Source organism: Solea solea, chromosome 13 (assembly GCF_958295425.1).
Source record: "Solea solea chromosome 13, fSolSol10.1, whole genome shotgun sequence".
NCBI lineage: Eukaryota > Metazoa > Chordata > Actinopteri > Pleuronectiformes > Soleidae > Solea > Solea solea.
In genome coordinates, this window is record NC_081146.1 from 11,000,843 (window position 1) to 11,017,620 (window position 16,778).

At 40.2% G+C, this 16,778-nt stretch overlaps 1 protein-coding gene across 4 annotated transcripts in view; it reads right to left on the reverse strand.

Moving 5' to 3' along the window:
• Positions 1-16,461, reverse strand: part of nphs1 (NPHS1 adhesion molecule, nephrin) — a 42,330-nt gene extending 25,869 nt beyond the window's left edge. For 3 of the 4 annotated variants that reach the window (XM_058646744.1, XM_058646742.1, XM_058646740.1), the window contains exons 1-9: positions 16,410-16,461; positions 14,121-14,265; positions 13,195-13,266; positions 12,950-13,115; positions 10,589-10,718; positions 10,375-10,455; positions 8,280-8,373; positions 4,358-4,552; positions 942-1,064 (exon numbers count right to left, since the gene is read on the reverse strand). In XM_058646744.1, the coding sequence (XP_058502727.1) occupies positions 942-1,064; positions 4,358-4,552; positions 8,280-8,343 (382 nt within the window). In that variant the 5' untranslated portion in view covers positions 8,344-8,373; positions 10,375-10,455; positions 10,589-10,718; ... (2 more) ...; positions 14,121-14,265; positions 16,410-16,461. Of the gene's footprint in view, positions 1-941; positions 1,065-4,357; positions 4,553-8,279; positions 8,374-10,374; positions 10,456-10,588; positions 10,719-12,949; positions 13,267-14,120; positions 14,266-16,409 lie in introns of all 4 variants that reach the window. The other variant, XM_058646741.1, reaches the window with a different exon arrangement.
• Positions 16,462-16,778: the final 317 nt, after the last annotated feature.

A 16,778-nucleotide genomic window follows, 5' to 3' on the forward strand; every position in this document is an offset into this window, starting at 1 on the left:
ACAGTTTGGCCTTTTTCAACAAATCCAAAGGCAATTGGTGTTGTCTTTGTGTATGTGGGTGCAGATGCAACAGACATCACAGAGATAATAAATGTGGGAGTTGAGCCTGCTGTGGCTGCAGGTGTAGGCCTGCTGTCGGACATGAGACTTCTGCAGTCTAAGGAAACGTCTGCGGTCTATGTCTCTTCCTAACCCACACTGTCTCCCCGACCGGCCCATTGATGTCAGAAAAACCTGCTTTCTTCCCAGAGGAGAGTGAGGCCACTAGAATCGCCAAGGCAACTCCCCAGGCAGAGAGGGGGGAATTGTGCAATGGAGAAAATGGGGAGGGGGATGTAAGTAAATGAACTGCGCCTGGAGAAGAAAGGCTCCTTTAGAGTCCTTTCCTTGCCACATATGGGCTCGTTCCCACAAGCACAGGGACGGAGTGAGAGATATACTGGTTGTTACAGAGTGACAACAGGTGGTCTAATGACGTTGCACAATTTGTCAAGTAGGAACTTTTCAATCACTTCTGGTATAATTCATTCCTGTGTAAGGGAGAGACATGGATCGCCCTTAGGCTTGCCAGGGAATCTGGGCTGTATTCATACTTCATATTGTGTGGCTGCTGTGAAAAGCCATGGACATACTGGAACATCATCACTGGAATAGTGCTTGTTAAAGAAATAAATAATCTCTTCATGGTTCATAAATGTGTCAAATATGATTTGAACTTAAGGGAAACTGCAACTGGAGTTCTATTGTAGCCTACCAAGGAAACCTGGATAAATCCTAACTCCCTTTTCCTGATTAAAGCCCTTTATCAATAGATACTTCTATAAAAATTATTACACGTTTGTTGACAGAAGAATGAGTCTTATGAGCAATATTGTGACAGCAAATACACATTTATAATCCCTTAGGTGCCCTGAATTCAGACCCTCCATGATTGTGCTCACTTAAGACGTTGAGCCAGGCTGTGTTGGAAACAATTGCTCGACTGCTCTCAGACTGGCCTGCTTGACATTCATAGGTGGTGTCGTCGTCCAGTTGGGCCTTTTCAATCTGAAGATTATGCTGCCCTGGAAAAGATATGGAGAAATTATTTTTCCGACATCTTCTGTTATGTTCAATAAATACACATACATCATTACACACAGGAAGGGTTCCTTTAGTTTTCTTGTTCATATTCCACTGATTATAAAACTCCCTGTTGATAGCCACCTCCTGTAGGTCCTGTGTCAGTGTCTTGAATCATCCTGAAGGCAATTTAAAACTTTGGAAATGGGAAAATTAACAATAAAAGCAATTTATACAGTGACACGCTGCCATTTCAATTCTGTGCAATAATAATCTTGACTACTGATGTTTGGTTTGGTTTAATTTGGTTGAAAAAAAAAAAACGACTTGCCTATTTCTCTGAGATGAAATCATCTCGCTTGCTGAGAACCTGCTGCAGACATTTCTACTGACATGCAAGTGGTCTATACTCGTAACACAGACACTTTATTTCAGAACGAATTTCCAATACTGGAAACAAAATCCCTGATTCACAACACTGACTGAATAAACTGTCTATTAATTGATGCCAGGCAGAGTCCTTCTCTCTGTATCTCTGCTCTGAGATTGGCCCTGCCAACAGGGCTTGATTTGTTTGATCCACCGCCATAACCTGTGGGGATTAGATGTTCAGCGCTGGTTTTCCAGCTCCTGATTCTCTGGCTCACAGCCTAACATGTGCAAAATAGTATCTTGGTCTGACAACTACCCAGTCCTAAAAATGCATATGTCAAGTAAGCTGGCAAGATAATTAACACCAACCAGAAGCAATTTTCATATCCAAGTTATCAGCGAGTGCACAGAGAGAGAGAGAGGGGGGATGGGGGGAGATTCAAGGTATTAATCATATTCCTCTCTCCTGAAATCACAAATACAGTAGTGCAATCAAGCTGCTGGGAGGGTGGAGGTCTATTTATGGTGGGGGAAATGGCAGATGGCTGCAATGTAATTTGCTTACTTGTCTATTATCATATATTTATTTCAAAATTTTGGATGCCATATATCTACATAGCCATTTTATTGGCAGCAGCGTATAATCTTCCCTCTGCATTTGTGTTTTGGTCTTAAAGTGGAAAAAACATTTTGTGTAGGTTGCTGCCACTTGCTTGCATTCAGACAACCTTTTCACCTTAATTTGTCAACTGTAATCAATACAGTGTCTATCAGTATTTCAAAATATGACATTAAATTATAATGTTTTATGTTTATTACTGCTACAACTACAGTGAGTGTAGACTGACTCAATGTGCTGTGCATTGGCTTCACCGTTTCCAAAAACACGATGAAAACTAACCAACTTCTTTTTTTTCTCGCCATTTATCATTTAATACTTTTTCCTGCTTTATAAGATTTATCAAACTTAAAAATGGCAAATTCCAGGTGCTAACATGCCAGATAAACGAGTAACATTTAGATAACATTCAGATGTGACTTCAGATTAACTGTTAAATATAAATATTATCTGTTTGTTCAAATAGTCTTCACAACTGTTAATTCATAATTAAAACTTCTGAGTCTGAGTTACTGCCATGTATAAAGAAATAAAACTCAACCTTCCCGTCTTTTGTTCTGTGTGTATGTCTTTACAAAAACACGTCATGCTACAATCTTGGCTTGCGTACTTGCATCACTGCTGCAGCAGAAGGACATTAAGGGTGTTACATTTAGTCCAAGTATACGCTGAAATCAGAGCTGGCCTCTCCTGTGCGCCTGCTTCAGTGTGTGAGTTTAGGCTTTTTAAGCATCATTAAATATCCCTGTTGGTGACAATCAGTGAAAACCGGTGAAGTAACAAGTGCAGTCAAGTGCCATCTTAAATGATTTTGCAGTGTTAAGTGATTGCATACGTCAGTCTGCAGTTTGAGGTTTCTTTTTCTGGTAAAGTGTACCCGTGCTGATGGATAATTTATGCATGGTTCTATATTTGAGTTTTGGATTGTGTGTGTGTGTGTGTGTGTGTGTTGTTTTAAACATTCACATTATGGGGACAAAAAGCAAGTCCGCACAACTTAAATCATTAAAGTTTACAGTGAAGACATGACATGTTGTGTGGTTAGGATGAAGTCAGGGTTGGGTTAACAAGAACTATATTTCGGTACCTTCCAAAGACATCCAAAACCGCGTTATACCGTGAGATCTTCATCATGAAATATGACCAATCAGTGGAGGCCTGCGACGGTTGAAACTTTGGTACGGTTCCAGAAGGCAAAAAGTACAGTCATACAGCTCTTTTTGGATTTTTATTTTACCACAGACAGGCAAGAAACCATATGGTACCTTCATGGACCTTGATTTTCTACATGAAAATAAAAACAGTGGAAAAATGTAACAAAAGGAGGAAAACAAACCCTGTCATTTTCTCCAATAATACTCTAGGGTTGAAATTTCTAGTTTTTTTTGTTAATGAGTTTCCTCTAAAGGGTTAAGGACAGGTTTAGGACAGTCGTAGTTATGATTACGGTTAGAGTAATTCTCCAGGAAATTAAAGTTAGTGAATTTAATGTCCTCTGAAATCATGGAAACCAGACTGTGTGCGTGTGTGTGGTCTTTTGTTGATATTGACATTAAAACCGGTAATTTTCTGATGCACAACTAATCAGTTGAAAGAAAAAAATCTTTATGTTTGTGTGCATAAATGGGCATTGGGTATTTGTGTATCTCTGTCTGTCACCAAACAAACCACACTGTAACTGGGAGGTGCATCTTGTCTAGTTGCAGGCTGATCAGGAACAGATGCTCTTCTTTTACTCGAGGATTGCCTTCTAATTGGCTATTACTTTTTATAGACTGTAGTGCACATTCTGCAACACTCTTTATTTCCTGCCACATTTCACTGATTTGCTGACACTCTTGACACCGTCGCTTTACTTTCTCGTCTTTGTCTTAACATGACAGTAGAAAGTGTGTGAGGCTGTTGACAGTCACATCACCTCATTGACCCCGAATCCTCCACATATAAATATCTAGTGTGCCATAAGATTCCCATACACTTATCCCAGATGAAGTGTTTCATCCATAGCAACAACATCATCTCATTTACACCTAGAGTCGACAACATAAATACCATTGGATGCATCTTGAGCTGACAGCAGCACTATATAAGATTAATTAGATTAAGATTAATATAACAATGGCAGTTGTTTCGTATTGTTTTCTTTGGATTGGAAGACTTTAAATTGCCCCTTTCATATGTCATGTCATGTACTGATTTTTTTTTTTGATTCTTTATTAAACTGAATTACAAGCCTGGTTGTATTTCAGTGGTCATACATCAAAACACAAAAGGCCATAGACCATATTCAGAGATCCCATTTACCTCTCTTGGGGTTTCCAATCATGCTGTAGCGTGGAAAGCCTGGCAGGCTTCTGTGAGGTCCCAAGAGGAGGCCATCTTTGACCCACTGTACAGTCCCCGAGGCCCGCAGCACCTCACACCTCAATACAGCTGTGGCTCCCATGCGCACAGTGAGGTTCCTGGGCTCAGTCCTGAAGGCCTGCTGGGCCTGCGTGCCTGAAGACACAAAACAGCTGGAGTTGAGACATAGAGCAGGATAGGATGTAATGTAATGATGTGGACAAGTACAAGGGGCGAGTGTGTGCATGGAGTGTTGTGAGAGGAAATGAGAAGGAATAGAGGGAGCAAGACAAAAAAATAGAGTAGAGGAAGCTTGACATAAACATGCACCACAGGGGTTCAGTCATGTGATCTTTTGTCTGAGAAGGCACCCCGTTGTGTCTGGCCACATTATTCATCCTGGCATATGTTTTATTGATGGGAAACTGCAGTGATACGGCCCTGAAAATTAGTCAATAAGGTAATTACTGCAAATGAAATCCCCTCTTGGCCATGCAGATAGGGTATTGTGCAGAGAAAAAACATGTGGCGTCAGAGACCCTGTTCACCTGTGGTTTCTCTTCAGCATCGATGTACCACCAGCTAATTCCTCTGGGGAAGAGTAATGATTATCACTTTAATCCCCCTTGTTTGACATAGGTGTGGTTCAGCCATCCTTCAGCCAGACGACACTCTGTGGTGCAGTGTGCTCGAGTCAGGAGCAGACCCACAAACCTGCACAATGGGGCTAAGATTATGTGATCATTACATCGTGGACTTTGAATAAATTCAATTGAAGGAGTCAAACACAACTGCATTTCCCCAATTAGTGCCTAATATCTAAATGTGAATCTCATTTAAACAATGCCCCATGGAGAAGTCAGGCTGATTCTGCTTGGCTGTTTGAATCTTGACCTTCACTGAAGCACTGACCAAGTGAAGTGCATACTCTGTTGCATCTGACAACATGAGTGAGATGCAGAGCTCTCAGATCAAGGCTGAACCAGTCACCTCACGTCAAATATGAAGGGCAAGATTGGCCATTACAGAGGATGCATACAAACAACCAAACACAGGCGCACATTTGCATCCAGTTTACATACATGAATATGTAGTGTTGTAGTGAAGTGATCTACAGTGGCTGCTGAAACAGTATTACACCTAGTTTTAGATACACAAACACTGAAATCACAATTAAAATGTTGTGATAAGACATTTTCACTCATAGTTGACAAACAACATAATGTGTCTATCAACAGGGTTTATAGGTGCTTTACATGTCCCTTTATGGATATCAGTAAATCAGTTATTAAATCAATAATTTATAGTCAGTAAACTGAAACTACAGCTTGTGCAGTAGCTAATAGTGGCTAACATTAGATACTGTAGTGCAGAGGTGTCAAACTGGCAGACCATGGGCCACATGCAGGCCCCCCAATTGATTACATGCTGCCCCTGCCACTTGATATCATGCAGACCATGACCCCCCCCCCCCCTCTGTATATGACTTATATGATTCTGTTTTAATTACAGTTGTCCACATTGTTATTAACTTAATTTTAGATTCTCAATTTTGTGAAGTATCCATCATTCCAAATAAAAAAAGCACTTTCACTTTAAAATTCCATGAAATATTATGAATATTTTTATTACGACATAGATGAGACATGTTTGTTGTTTCCTGCTCATGGTCCCATTCTCTCACTCTTAGCTCACGGCCAGTTAGTCTAATGATGATATCTGTGCCTTTAAACCAATTGAGTAAATTTAAGGGGGATTCAAAGTTCCATTAGCCTTGGCAGCCATTGCCCTACATTTTTTTTGCACTTGTGACCAAACAGTTCAACTAAAACTTCAGTTGTTGGGAATTAATTTTCTTAATGCTGACTGGTATAAATGGAAACCTGGGAAAAAAAGTTAACAGCAGTGATACAGAAGCTAAATAGTAAAAAGCAGTAGTATTGTATGTAGTGTATGACATTAGAATATGCAAGGTTCCCCTTTTAGATCATGATTAGTACTTCACTTTGTCTCATTTTGCCTTCCTCTATAGTTATCCTAGGTATTCTGAGTGGAAAACGTGGTCACACTTGGCATTAGGGCATGCTTTAAAAAGATACAATGTATAAGATGTACATACATTTATATGGTCCATTTATATAGCCACTCAATGCTGTTTGACACTACAGTTTTTAAATTTACCCATTCACACACATATACAGCATGCTATGTGCAGCCCATTTGCTATCACACATCTTTCATACGCATTCATACACTGAGCCAAGTTCGCCACTCATCTCACCCTTCCCTTTCTAAGTGTGTTGGAGAACCTATGTAGCCTCCAGTTAGCATCAAAGCTCCAACAGTGTTTAATTTGTCCATTGTGGTCTGTTGTAACATGATGGTCCATGTGATGGCTGAATCAACAGCCACACCATTACATTACAAGTCTGGTAATCAATTTAGTTTCATAAACGCACAGAATTATGTTAAGTTTGTTTGTCATGTTAAGTTAGTACTACAGTCTTTTTGTTTTAAAAATATAAATATTTATTTCTACATTTGACACTACACAGTACTCTATATGAAGCACACACATTTAGTTTATCACTTCATTGTGTGAATTAATTTTGTTGGTTTGAGTTACCATGCCTGTCCAATCCAGTCCTCCTTCCTGGTTTAGCCAAAGGTTGCACGTGAGGGTGGAGCCTGGCTAAAAGCAGAGGTCCTGGGATTGGACCTAACCAACAGCTGACAAGGAAAGGGGGGGATATATTGTGTTTTGTATTAAGTGTAGGTATTGATTGTGTTTAGTCTCCCCTCTTGTTTACAAATTGTCTGATCAGCCTGTATGCATGTCCCCTCTTTGTCAATTGTGGAGTTAGTTATGTGTTTAGTTAAGCAGTGAGTAGAGTAGAGTAAAGTTGACCCCTTTTATTGGGCCTAGATTTCTACTGATTTGCACATTCAAAATAAATATTTTTTAATATTTTTTCAACATGGCCCCTTGACTGCCTGGTCCACGAAAGTCTAAAATGGCTCTTTTGTGGTTAATGAAAAACAACAATTCATACAATCAGGTGATTTTTTTTAAATAAGCACAATTATTTTATCTTTTCCACCAAATGAAATAATTTAATCTACATTTTACACACTGTACCTTGAATAACAGCTATTGTCACCTGCAAAGCCATATACATACAGTTTATTATTGTAGCTAGGTATATGATAAGGTGCTAAATTAGGGCAGTTAACCAGGTTAATCTGACTGTTTATATTTTAACTGTAAAACCTTATATGAGGACCCAAGCAAATAAGGCAACATGGCGGTACAGCAGCTATTATGCTACACTGAACATGTAATTTGATTGCTTCCACTATATCCTATACTTCTTCCTATTCTGCCATTATAGCTAAACATTTGGCTCAATTAGGACATTATTGTTTTGTGTTGTTTTTCTAATTGGACTATTTTGTCATTTCCTATTTTGCTATTTTTTTCTCAATTAACATGAATAAAAAAACTTATTCAAATCACAGATTTTCAGCTTCTCACTAGTTCCACATATTTAAATGTAAAAAACTTCCCATATAATTAAAGAAAATCACAAAAACACAAAAACAGTAGTCACAAAAGCAAAAGTCGAGTTGTGCTAGAGAACAGAAGTAGACACAGTCACAGAGTCACACATTGCGTTGCCATAAAGGGACGCGTACAGCACCGATGCAGTGGCCATTGGTTTTGCTGGAACAAGTCTTAATACAAGGTGGCATCATGTGCATTTGTGTTATATCTCGTCTTCCTCCGTCTAGTTCATACCACAGCATTTCATTTTTTGTGAGTACCACAACAGCCCTAGTGAATGTATTCATATTTAGTTTGTACTTTTGATCCCTCTCTTACCCCAGAAGAAATAGAGGCAGTGCAGTGCTGAAAACGACACAATCCATGCTGAAAAGAAGTCCATTTCATCAGTGACACCTGACCTTCGCCAATGCTGGAACAATGAAGGAAGACAAAGAGACATATAAACAACATACAAGCAAATATGAACACCACATACCCTTCAAGACGAGTACTGTATGTAGGCATATGCTTTTTCAAGGGCATTTGGTAAGCCATGTTGTCTATGAGGCTGTAAAAGGCTTCTACATTTCGGACACACTTTAGCTTGTGTTCGCAATTGAATTAACTGATTTGACATCTGACTTCAAAATATGACAAGATTCCAAGCATATCAACGTTGCATTATAGCAACTTTAAATCAATCAATCAATGTAGGGATGAAAAATTGGTGAGGACATGCAAACATACTTTTTTGAAAATGCAATTGTACTAACTAAGCTGCCAATTACAACCTGTGTACATGTTTTTATGAAACTGGAGACACTCTCAGGACAATGAATGTGTGCTACTGAACTAAAAGAACTTGGAGTTAAGAATGTAGGTAGTGTCGTGCATCTGTGCCCACTGCATCTAATAGTCTTCCTTATTTGACCGGGAACAGCCCTCTGTGGATTTTCAGTCAGTTTGTAATCACTTCAATTTATCTGCTGCAGGAGTGGAACAAATAATAGTGATTTACTTAATTGAAAACTAAATATTTTCTCATCTGAATAGACAAAATGAATTGAAGGCAACAGCCCTTTGACGCATCTCCCCTCAGTCGATTAGTTGCACTCCAACTGGTTTTGATAAGAATTAACTCACACTCAATTATTTTTTTCACTCTCAAAACATTTGTGTATTCCAGAGCCCGCAGCACACACTCTTTGAACACACAAGGACAATTACTTGTCTCTTCGGTGAATAGGAATTATTCTCTACGGTTAAAAGTGCCTTTCCTCTCTTTATCTTCATCGGTTTTAATATGTAAAAAACAAAACAAAAAACTCTATCATTCCATCATTATCAGGTCTAGCGTTGACATTTCTTCTTTTTCATCACAGCTGCATTTCTTCCATTTCTCTTATGTTTGGCCAACACAAAAAGATTGCCGCAGACCTCATGAGTCATCATTTTAATTTGGACTCTTAATGAAAGCAGACGCAGCCTTCCGACCTCCCCCACATTCCCATTACCAAGTCAAACACCTGCCTTAATTGTTTAAAACACACAGCCTGTCGTTAGAATGTTGATTCACTGACGTGAATGTTTGTTTTCATTATATAAAAGAACAGGGATTGTGAAGCTTGTGGGAAAACTGCAATATGCAATTTTGCTTCAAATTTAACAGATCCTCAAATGAAGGAAAGACCTATATTTACTTACAACAGCACTCCATGCCACAGATTTTCGTATCATATTCTTCAGCAGCTTTTTAGAAATCCAAATGAGAAAACTTGATCTTAAATTTGATTTGCTCGAAGAAACAGGGCTGTCACTCTCCTTACAGGGACATTAATGGTAGCTGATCCTTTCAGCGTGACCCTAACAGGTAGTTTATTTAATGATGTCTTTAATAACATCATCAAACGACTCAATACACTCAATCACAGAACAATTTAATGTGAAAGCCCATGAAATCAGTCAATGCAAAGAAAATGAGGTTTCAGCCCCCATGTAGCCACCGAATTCAGATGTGGTTCTACATCGACATCATTCTCTCCAGCTGTGGGTCAATTTACTGTAGATAATATAAGCAGCTTTGTAAGCCATTATTGCCTTAACACTGAACTGCAGATAAAGATGGTTTCTAAAGGATACAGATAAGATTATCAAAATAATCTAATCACACCGAGACCATTGTCCTTTAAAACATGGCATTATTTAAGCAGTCTGATTACACAGACCTGGACCTTTAGAGGAAAGAAAGAGCAAATCATATCAGCTTGGTCCAGCAGTTCAGCAGCAGCTCCAGTGTTCATGACCAGTGCAACTCCAAGGTAGTTAAAGAAGCCAAAGTTAGATATGGTAATGTGTTTTGTATGTGCTCCCTTCGGCTCAAAGTGTTCAAGTTTACTAGATTACTTTGGCTTCGCGACACACATTCACAAACCTGCTCTCCTCAGGAAAAAGTTGAGAGACAGAGAGGCAAAACCTTCTTTCAACCTTCACCAACTCAAGCATATCTGCCTGCCTAGGGTGCACAGAGAGAAAGAGTGAAGCAGGCAGACAGTCACACAGAGAGAGGGCATGCCTTCGTCTTAAAAAAGCTCTGAGTCTTTGAATAGGTGTGTGCATTTGCATGAGAGAAAGAGAGTTGTGCTTACCTGTTGAGTGATGCCAAGGCTCAGGAGCGTCTTTTTGTCTTCCTGATCTAGAGATGGCTCTCTGAACACAAGTGAGCCACAGAGATGTTAAAGAATGCCAATGGGACCCCTCCTTCCTTCACTCCTTAGTCTGAGACAGAGGCAAACAGATGATATGAGACGGGAGGTAGAGAGGAAGAAGCAGAGACTGAAGAATGAATGTGAGAAGTGCTGGTGGAGATGGTTACAAGTGGAGATCACCTAAACAGTAAAACAGATGTCAAAAAAACAATAACCATGTCAACGATGCCCCAAGGATTCAAAGGATTTTTTTCTTTACTTCTAAGGAAACACAGTAACAAAACTGTTTTTAAAAGCTGTTGGACCTCCTTTTTCAGCAGAACTGAATAAATATCAATAAAATCTTGATAAAGTAGCAGTGAGCCAGTAACAAAAATCGGAGGACCATGCCTGTAGTTTCATTCTATTCTGGCATTCTCTGAGTTTTTGTGAATACCATTATTTACTATTTCATGATGGCGGGGTGGAAAAAGCAAAGCAGCCCTCAAAGATACAGATGCAACATAGATGTCCTCACAGCAGCTATTTTGTAACATTACATAATTAATGAAATAGAGTATCCATCGACATTACAGTATTTCCTATACTGAATACTCCTGGGGTAACCTGGAAATGGAGAAGGAAACAGCCAAACAACCCCCACCCCACCCCCTTTGTCAATTATATACACAGCAGTGGCTGGAGAATACCACCATTTTCTCAGTGGAACAAATTGAAAGCTTTTCTAGTCAGACAAGACTTAAAGGTCAGGTTTATTTTCCACATGCATGTATTTTTCATTTAATCTGCCGGGAGTCCACACTTGAGCGGTCACTCCGTGTTGTCGAGAGGTATAAGCCATTTGCTCATAAACACGAAAGCAGTAATGCTGCTGCACCTGTTTTTCCACCACGGGTCACCCATGTAGTAACGGTAGACCAAATAGAGCAAGTGAGAAAAATGGGAGCGGGGAGGGAGTCTCTCACATCTGTGCAGCAAGCAATAAAGAAAGAATGATAATGACACGTACACCCTCATAGTGGCACCGATTCAAGGGCTGTATCTTTATATTGTGTATACTGCACAGTGCCAGTGTGTGTTCTGTGTGTGCATGTGCACAGGCAGTGTGGCCCAGATGTTAGCAGCTGGGTTGTGTAGTCAAAGCTGGGCCCACAGACAGTCATTAAGCCCAGCAGCCCAGGGCTGGAAGGTTAATTCCCCTGCCTGGGGGGGTATATAGGTGGGAGGCAGGAGGAAAGAAGGGAGGGAGGAGGAGGATGAAGTGGAGAGGCGGCAGAGGGAGCAATGGGAGGCGAGGGGGCTGTGAAGCTCAGCACTCAGTTCACAGAAACAGCACTGTCAGCAAGAGTGGAGGCTCTCTACTACCAGACGAAGGAGGAGGGAGGGAGGGAGCTGGGGTCTGACAGAGAGGTGGTGAGGGAGGGAGGGAGATGGACAGAGGACCTGAAGATGAATGGTGAGAGGGAAAATGCAGGGAAAGAGGAGGGAGATACAGTAGGCGGGTAAAAAGAATGCATGTCAGAAGGTTGGACAGGCAGAGTATAAGATGAAGGGGACATGAACGAGCAAGGTAATGAGGCGAGAGAAACGGATGGAGGAAGGAGACAGAAAGATACTGTAAAATGGGCTGTAGAGTGATAAATAGAAGGCAAGGGAGGAGCAGGAGAAGTGGGGAGAAGGGAGGAAGGAAGGTTGACATGAAGAGTTGTTTTGAAAACCAACAGGAAGTCTACTGACTCATACCAGTGCAGCAGGAAAAGCAAAGAGGAAGATTAATCAAAGAAAGCAATAAGCACTATGGTGGAAAGCAACACAATATGCGGAAGAAGGAAAGATGGGGTTATGTCCAAGAGATTGATTCCAAAAGTGGAGTAGGTTCCTGTGTGTATGCCTGTGGGTGTGTGTAGTGTTTGTGAGAATGGTGCATGGGGTGGAGGGTGGGGTGCAGTGCTTAAATCATGGACTGCCATAAGCAATGTAGAAGCTTAGCTTCTGTTGCTTGTCAAAATAAAGGGAAAATCCATAATTACAATATAAAAATGACACATTGGTGTCAGTATCAAACAGTTTACACAGGCAGAGATATTCAGCACACAATGTGTGATCCTTGCCAAGAAGAGGATTTAACTAGTTCAGTGCACACAGTTCTTAGGAAGCAGTTAATTTAATGAAAAAGGGCCTCAGTAACCCTTCAGTACTGCTGAGGGTTCCGACAAAGACCTGCAAAATTGTCTTTGTGCAGTGAGCTGGAGAGGATTGCATCCACACTCTGAGCCTCGGCATTAACTACAGCAATCTGACCTGATGATCTGATTGTAGTGTTGGCTTCAGTTGCCTGCCACAGTGCAGCTGCCATATCAGCGATGCTTCTGTGTTCAGAATCTGTGGACAAGGTCAACGTGATTCCCCCTGCCAATGTGGCTACCAGTAGACCACAGGAGAAGGAGATTCAACAGGCAGCCGTAGACTGAGAGAATGAAAAGAAAGCAAAAATGACAATTACAATAAAAAACAGCAATACATAGCAGTAGGTACTCCACGTTTACCTTTTGCAGGTCTGTCATAGTGATGAGGTTTGGATCAGGACAAGATCCTTGTCCCTCTACTATCTCTGTGACCTGTGGTGGATCAAATGAACCAAGAGGTTGCAGAAGGTGCATGGGTCAACATTAATGACTTTGGAAAAAAAAAAAAATTAAACAGTACATTTGTTACTGTTCCTGTTAAACCTCTGTCTCCATGTCCCAATGCATGTTGGCAGCAACATGGATTCAAGAACTGGGCATGAGTTTGTGTGTACGCGTTTGTGTGCGGGCAAATGTGCATGTGTGTGTGTGTGTGTCTGCAGTGGGATGGGAGGGAGAGGTTTAAGACGACCAGCTGTGGTGCCCACATTGGGAAGGGATTATTTCCCAAATCTCCCCCGTTTATCTCAGATGCCTAACGAGCTCCCACACAATCACATTAATTCACTGATACTGCAACTTTTAATAACAAACACTCCCAACCAATAAAATGAGATCACGTTGATGAGATTTTATAGAAATCTTTGTCTAGGTGCAGTACAACATGATGAGGCTTACAGTGCCAGTGAGTGCATCTATATTAGATAAAGTCCTCATCAGAAAAATAATCAGCATTAGATGTGGGAATAAAACTAACTAACTAAAAGGAGAGTAAAAGAATATAATTGATAACCCTATTTAGCTGCTGTGTTATCCAAAACAGAATCAAACAACTGAAAAAGTAGCTGACTTCTTTGGGAAAATAGAATAATTTATCTAATAGATTCCTCTTGTGTGAAATCATGAGGTCAGAGGTCGGATAGGATTGCTGAAAACAATATTATTAGGTCAGTGAGGGAAGAGGAGCAGGGTCAGATAATGAGACTCAATCTGGCAGAGTGAAAATGCATGGGAGGGAAAGTGCTGACACCTCCCTCGCTCTTGCTCATCCAATTCCCAGCACTTACTCAGTACTGCAGATATTCATGCCGAGCTGTCCGTCCACGGCCCACAAACTTTAACGTTCCCCGTCTCCACCGCCCCATCTATCACCTCACCGTGGTGATGGACGAGTGGAAAGCAAAACCAAGAACACGACGGTGGGTAAGGGGCCTGAGTGTAGAAGGGACATAAGGGGACAATATTGAAATTGGAGGTCAGAAAAGACAATTGTTGTATCCACTCTTGTGTGTCCTATTTTTGGTATTTGGAGCCGCTTCACCCACGTACAATAAACACGCACACAAAAGTGCATGGTGGCATGGATATACACACACAAAGAGAGAGCGACATACGACACCAGGCCCTCCTATCACAAGCAATTCAATATAAAGAAGATACGCACAGCTCAAACAATAACCTGATCCTGGTGAGAGATGTTATAGGCTTTGACAGGCTGGGCTGAGCCACACAGCCCCGGCTCGTCTCCCAGTGTCACTAACAAAATAGAGGGATTAGAGGATGAAACAGAGCTAAATCTGGGCATGCTAAAAAATGGGGGCAAAAACAAGGCATGGAAAGAAATTACATTGAATGGATCCAAAGCAAGCTTGTGATAAAAGCTATTAAACAGTAAAAGGCCACTTTAATAACAAAGCCCTTGTGTTCTATTATTCATGTTCTGTCGGCCACAGATAAAGCCACATACACAGACGTAAAGACAAGCTTGTATGCCCCCCCCCCAAAACACATGTTCGTTTATACTGTATTTTATATGAAGGAACTTCTTTGAACCTGTAAGTGATGCTCGTATAGCTTTAATAATGAGACTGTTTGCTAAATAGACCTCATAACCTGTTTGTCACAGCATTGAACTCAAGAGTATAGAGGATTTTAATATTATCACTAAATGGAGGTCTGGTTATGAGTGATTAAATAATTCAAGGAGGATGTTGGCTCAAGTTTTTTTCTGTGACAAAGCACAGAAGCAGGCTTAGATTATGTTATTAATAGACAGTGGGCTTTGAGTTTGTAGCCACAATTCATTTTTCTCTGGATTAACAGTATTTTAGTTGGAGGTTGTGCTTTTGCCAGTGTTTGTCTGTCTGTCTGACTGTGAGCAGCATATCTCAAAAAGTTTGCCACAGCTTTTGATAAAGTTTGCTCAGGATGTCGGTTATGACCCAAGGAATACATTATTAGACTTTGGTGGTGATCCAGATGCAGATTCAGGATTTTTAAAAGACATTTTTAAAAAGTCGGTGACTGTGTTTGTTGAAATTCAGATCAAGAGAGGCTTTGGTGAAGGTTTGCATTCTTTTGAGTGCTCTAGTTTTCAATGCACAGCACTGTGGTTGTGTGATGATATTTCATGCCTTTAATCACTTAGTGTGGGTGGCTGTGTTTGCCATTGTAAGATAATACTTTTCAAATACATTTAATGTAATGTAATTATTAAGTGGCCAAATTTAGCAAAGGGCTAATAAAAATGAATCAGTGGTAATGTTACAGGTACTGGCTGGCACCACGTAAACAGCTTATACACTCTCTCTGGAAACAGGAGAAAGTGAGACAGGGCAAAGTGAGACAGGGCAAACTCTGTGTCCGTTTTTCATCTGGCTCAGCAGGAAGAGAGAGAGAGAGAGAGGATTTATTAAAACCTTCACAATTTAAATCCTCCTCTGAACACTCAATGTTCTCTATGAAATAAACACGACTTCAAAATAAAATACAATGTGTCTTTTATCATCTTTCAGCAAATACTGAGTTATAAGTTTTGTATGATTAAATAAATCAAAATGAAAATAACCACTGTTACCCTGTAAGTTGTCTCTTTTCAACTTAAAATAAAACATAGCTTATGTTACGAATTACATATATAACATATCTTATATTACATATGGTTCCTAAATGCATTTGCCATTTCAAACTAAAATCCTTTTACTCTTCCAAAATGCATGAGCTGACCACTGACCCTGACCACTTTTAAAATATATACAATCTGTTTTTAACATTAGCCTTTAACCGATTTACAGTACATAAACTCAGTTTTTAACATTAGCTATTCACATTTTACACAATATCATACATTTCAAAACTGTTAGACTTCACAAAAATGTTCAGGTAGCTAAAAATAGAACTCTGACCAACGTGACTTGGGCAGCAACAGGTGACGTTATCAGGCGCGAAAATGCGGCTACATATACATATATGTCCACATATTCATAAAACAGCCTTATTAGCGGACATTAAAACATTCAGCGACATGTCAACATATTACACTTCAGTTACTTAGCTTAATTTATTATTCCACTAACCTGGAAACAGGAGAAATAAGTGAGACAGGGCAAACTCTGCGTCCCTTTTTTTATCTTGCTCAGCAGAGCTGTAAAGCGGACCAAACTGACGTAAAGCCCCCGGGAGCACAATAAGCGCCACACTGCCCCCTGCTGGCGACCCATCAATTTCTCCTGACGTCTATATAAAATATTTTAGTGCAAGGATGGTGGAAATAGGTTGATTACCCCTGAACAAATATTCAAAACATAAATAATAAAATTACAGAAACTACCACAAATGTGATAACACTTTAGTGGGCATCAAAGTAAGCTGTAACACTGTCGCCATATAACTTTTTCTCAGAGGTTGCTCTGGTGTATAACTGTATAGTTGATACAACACACATG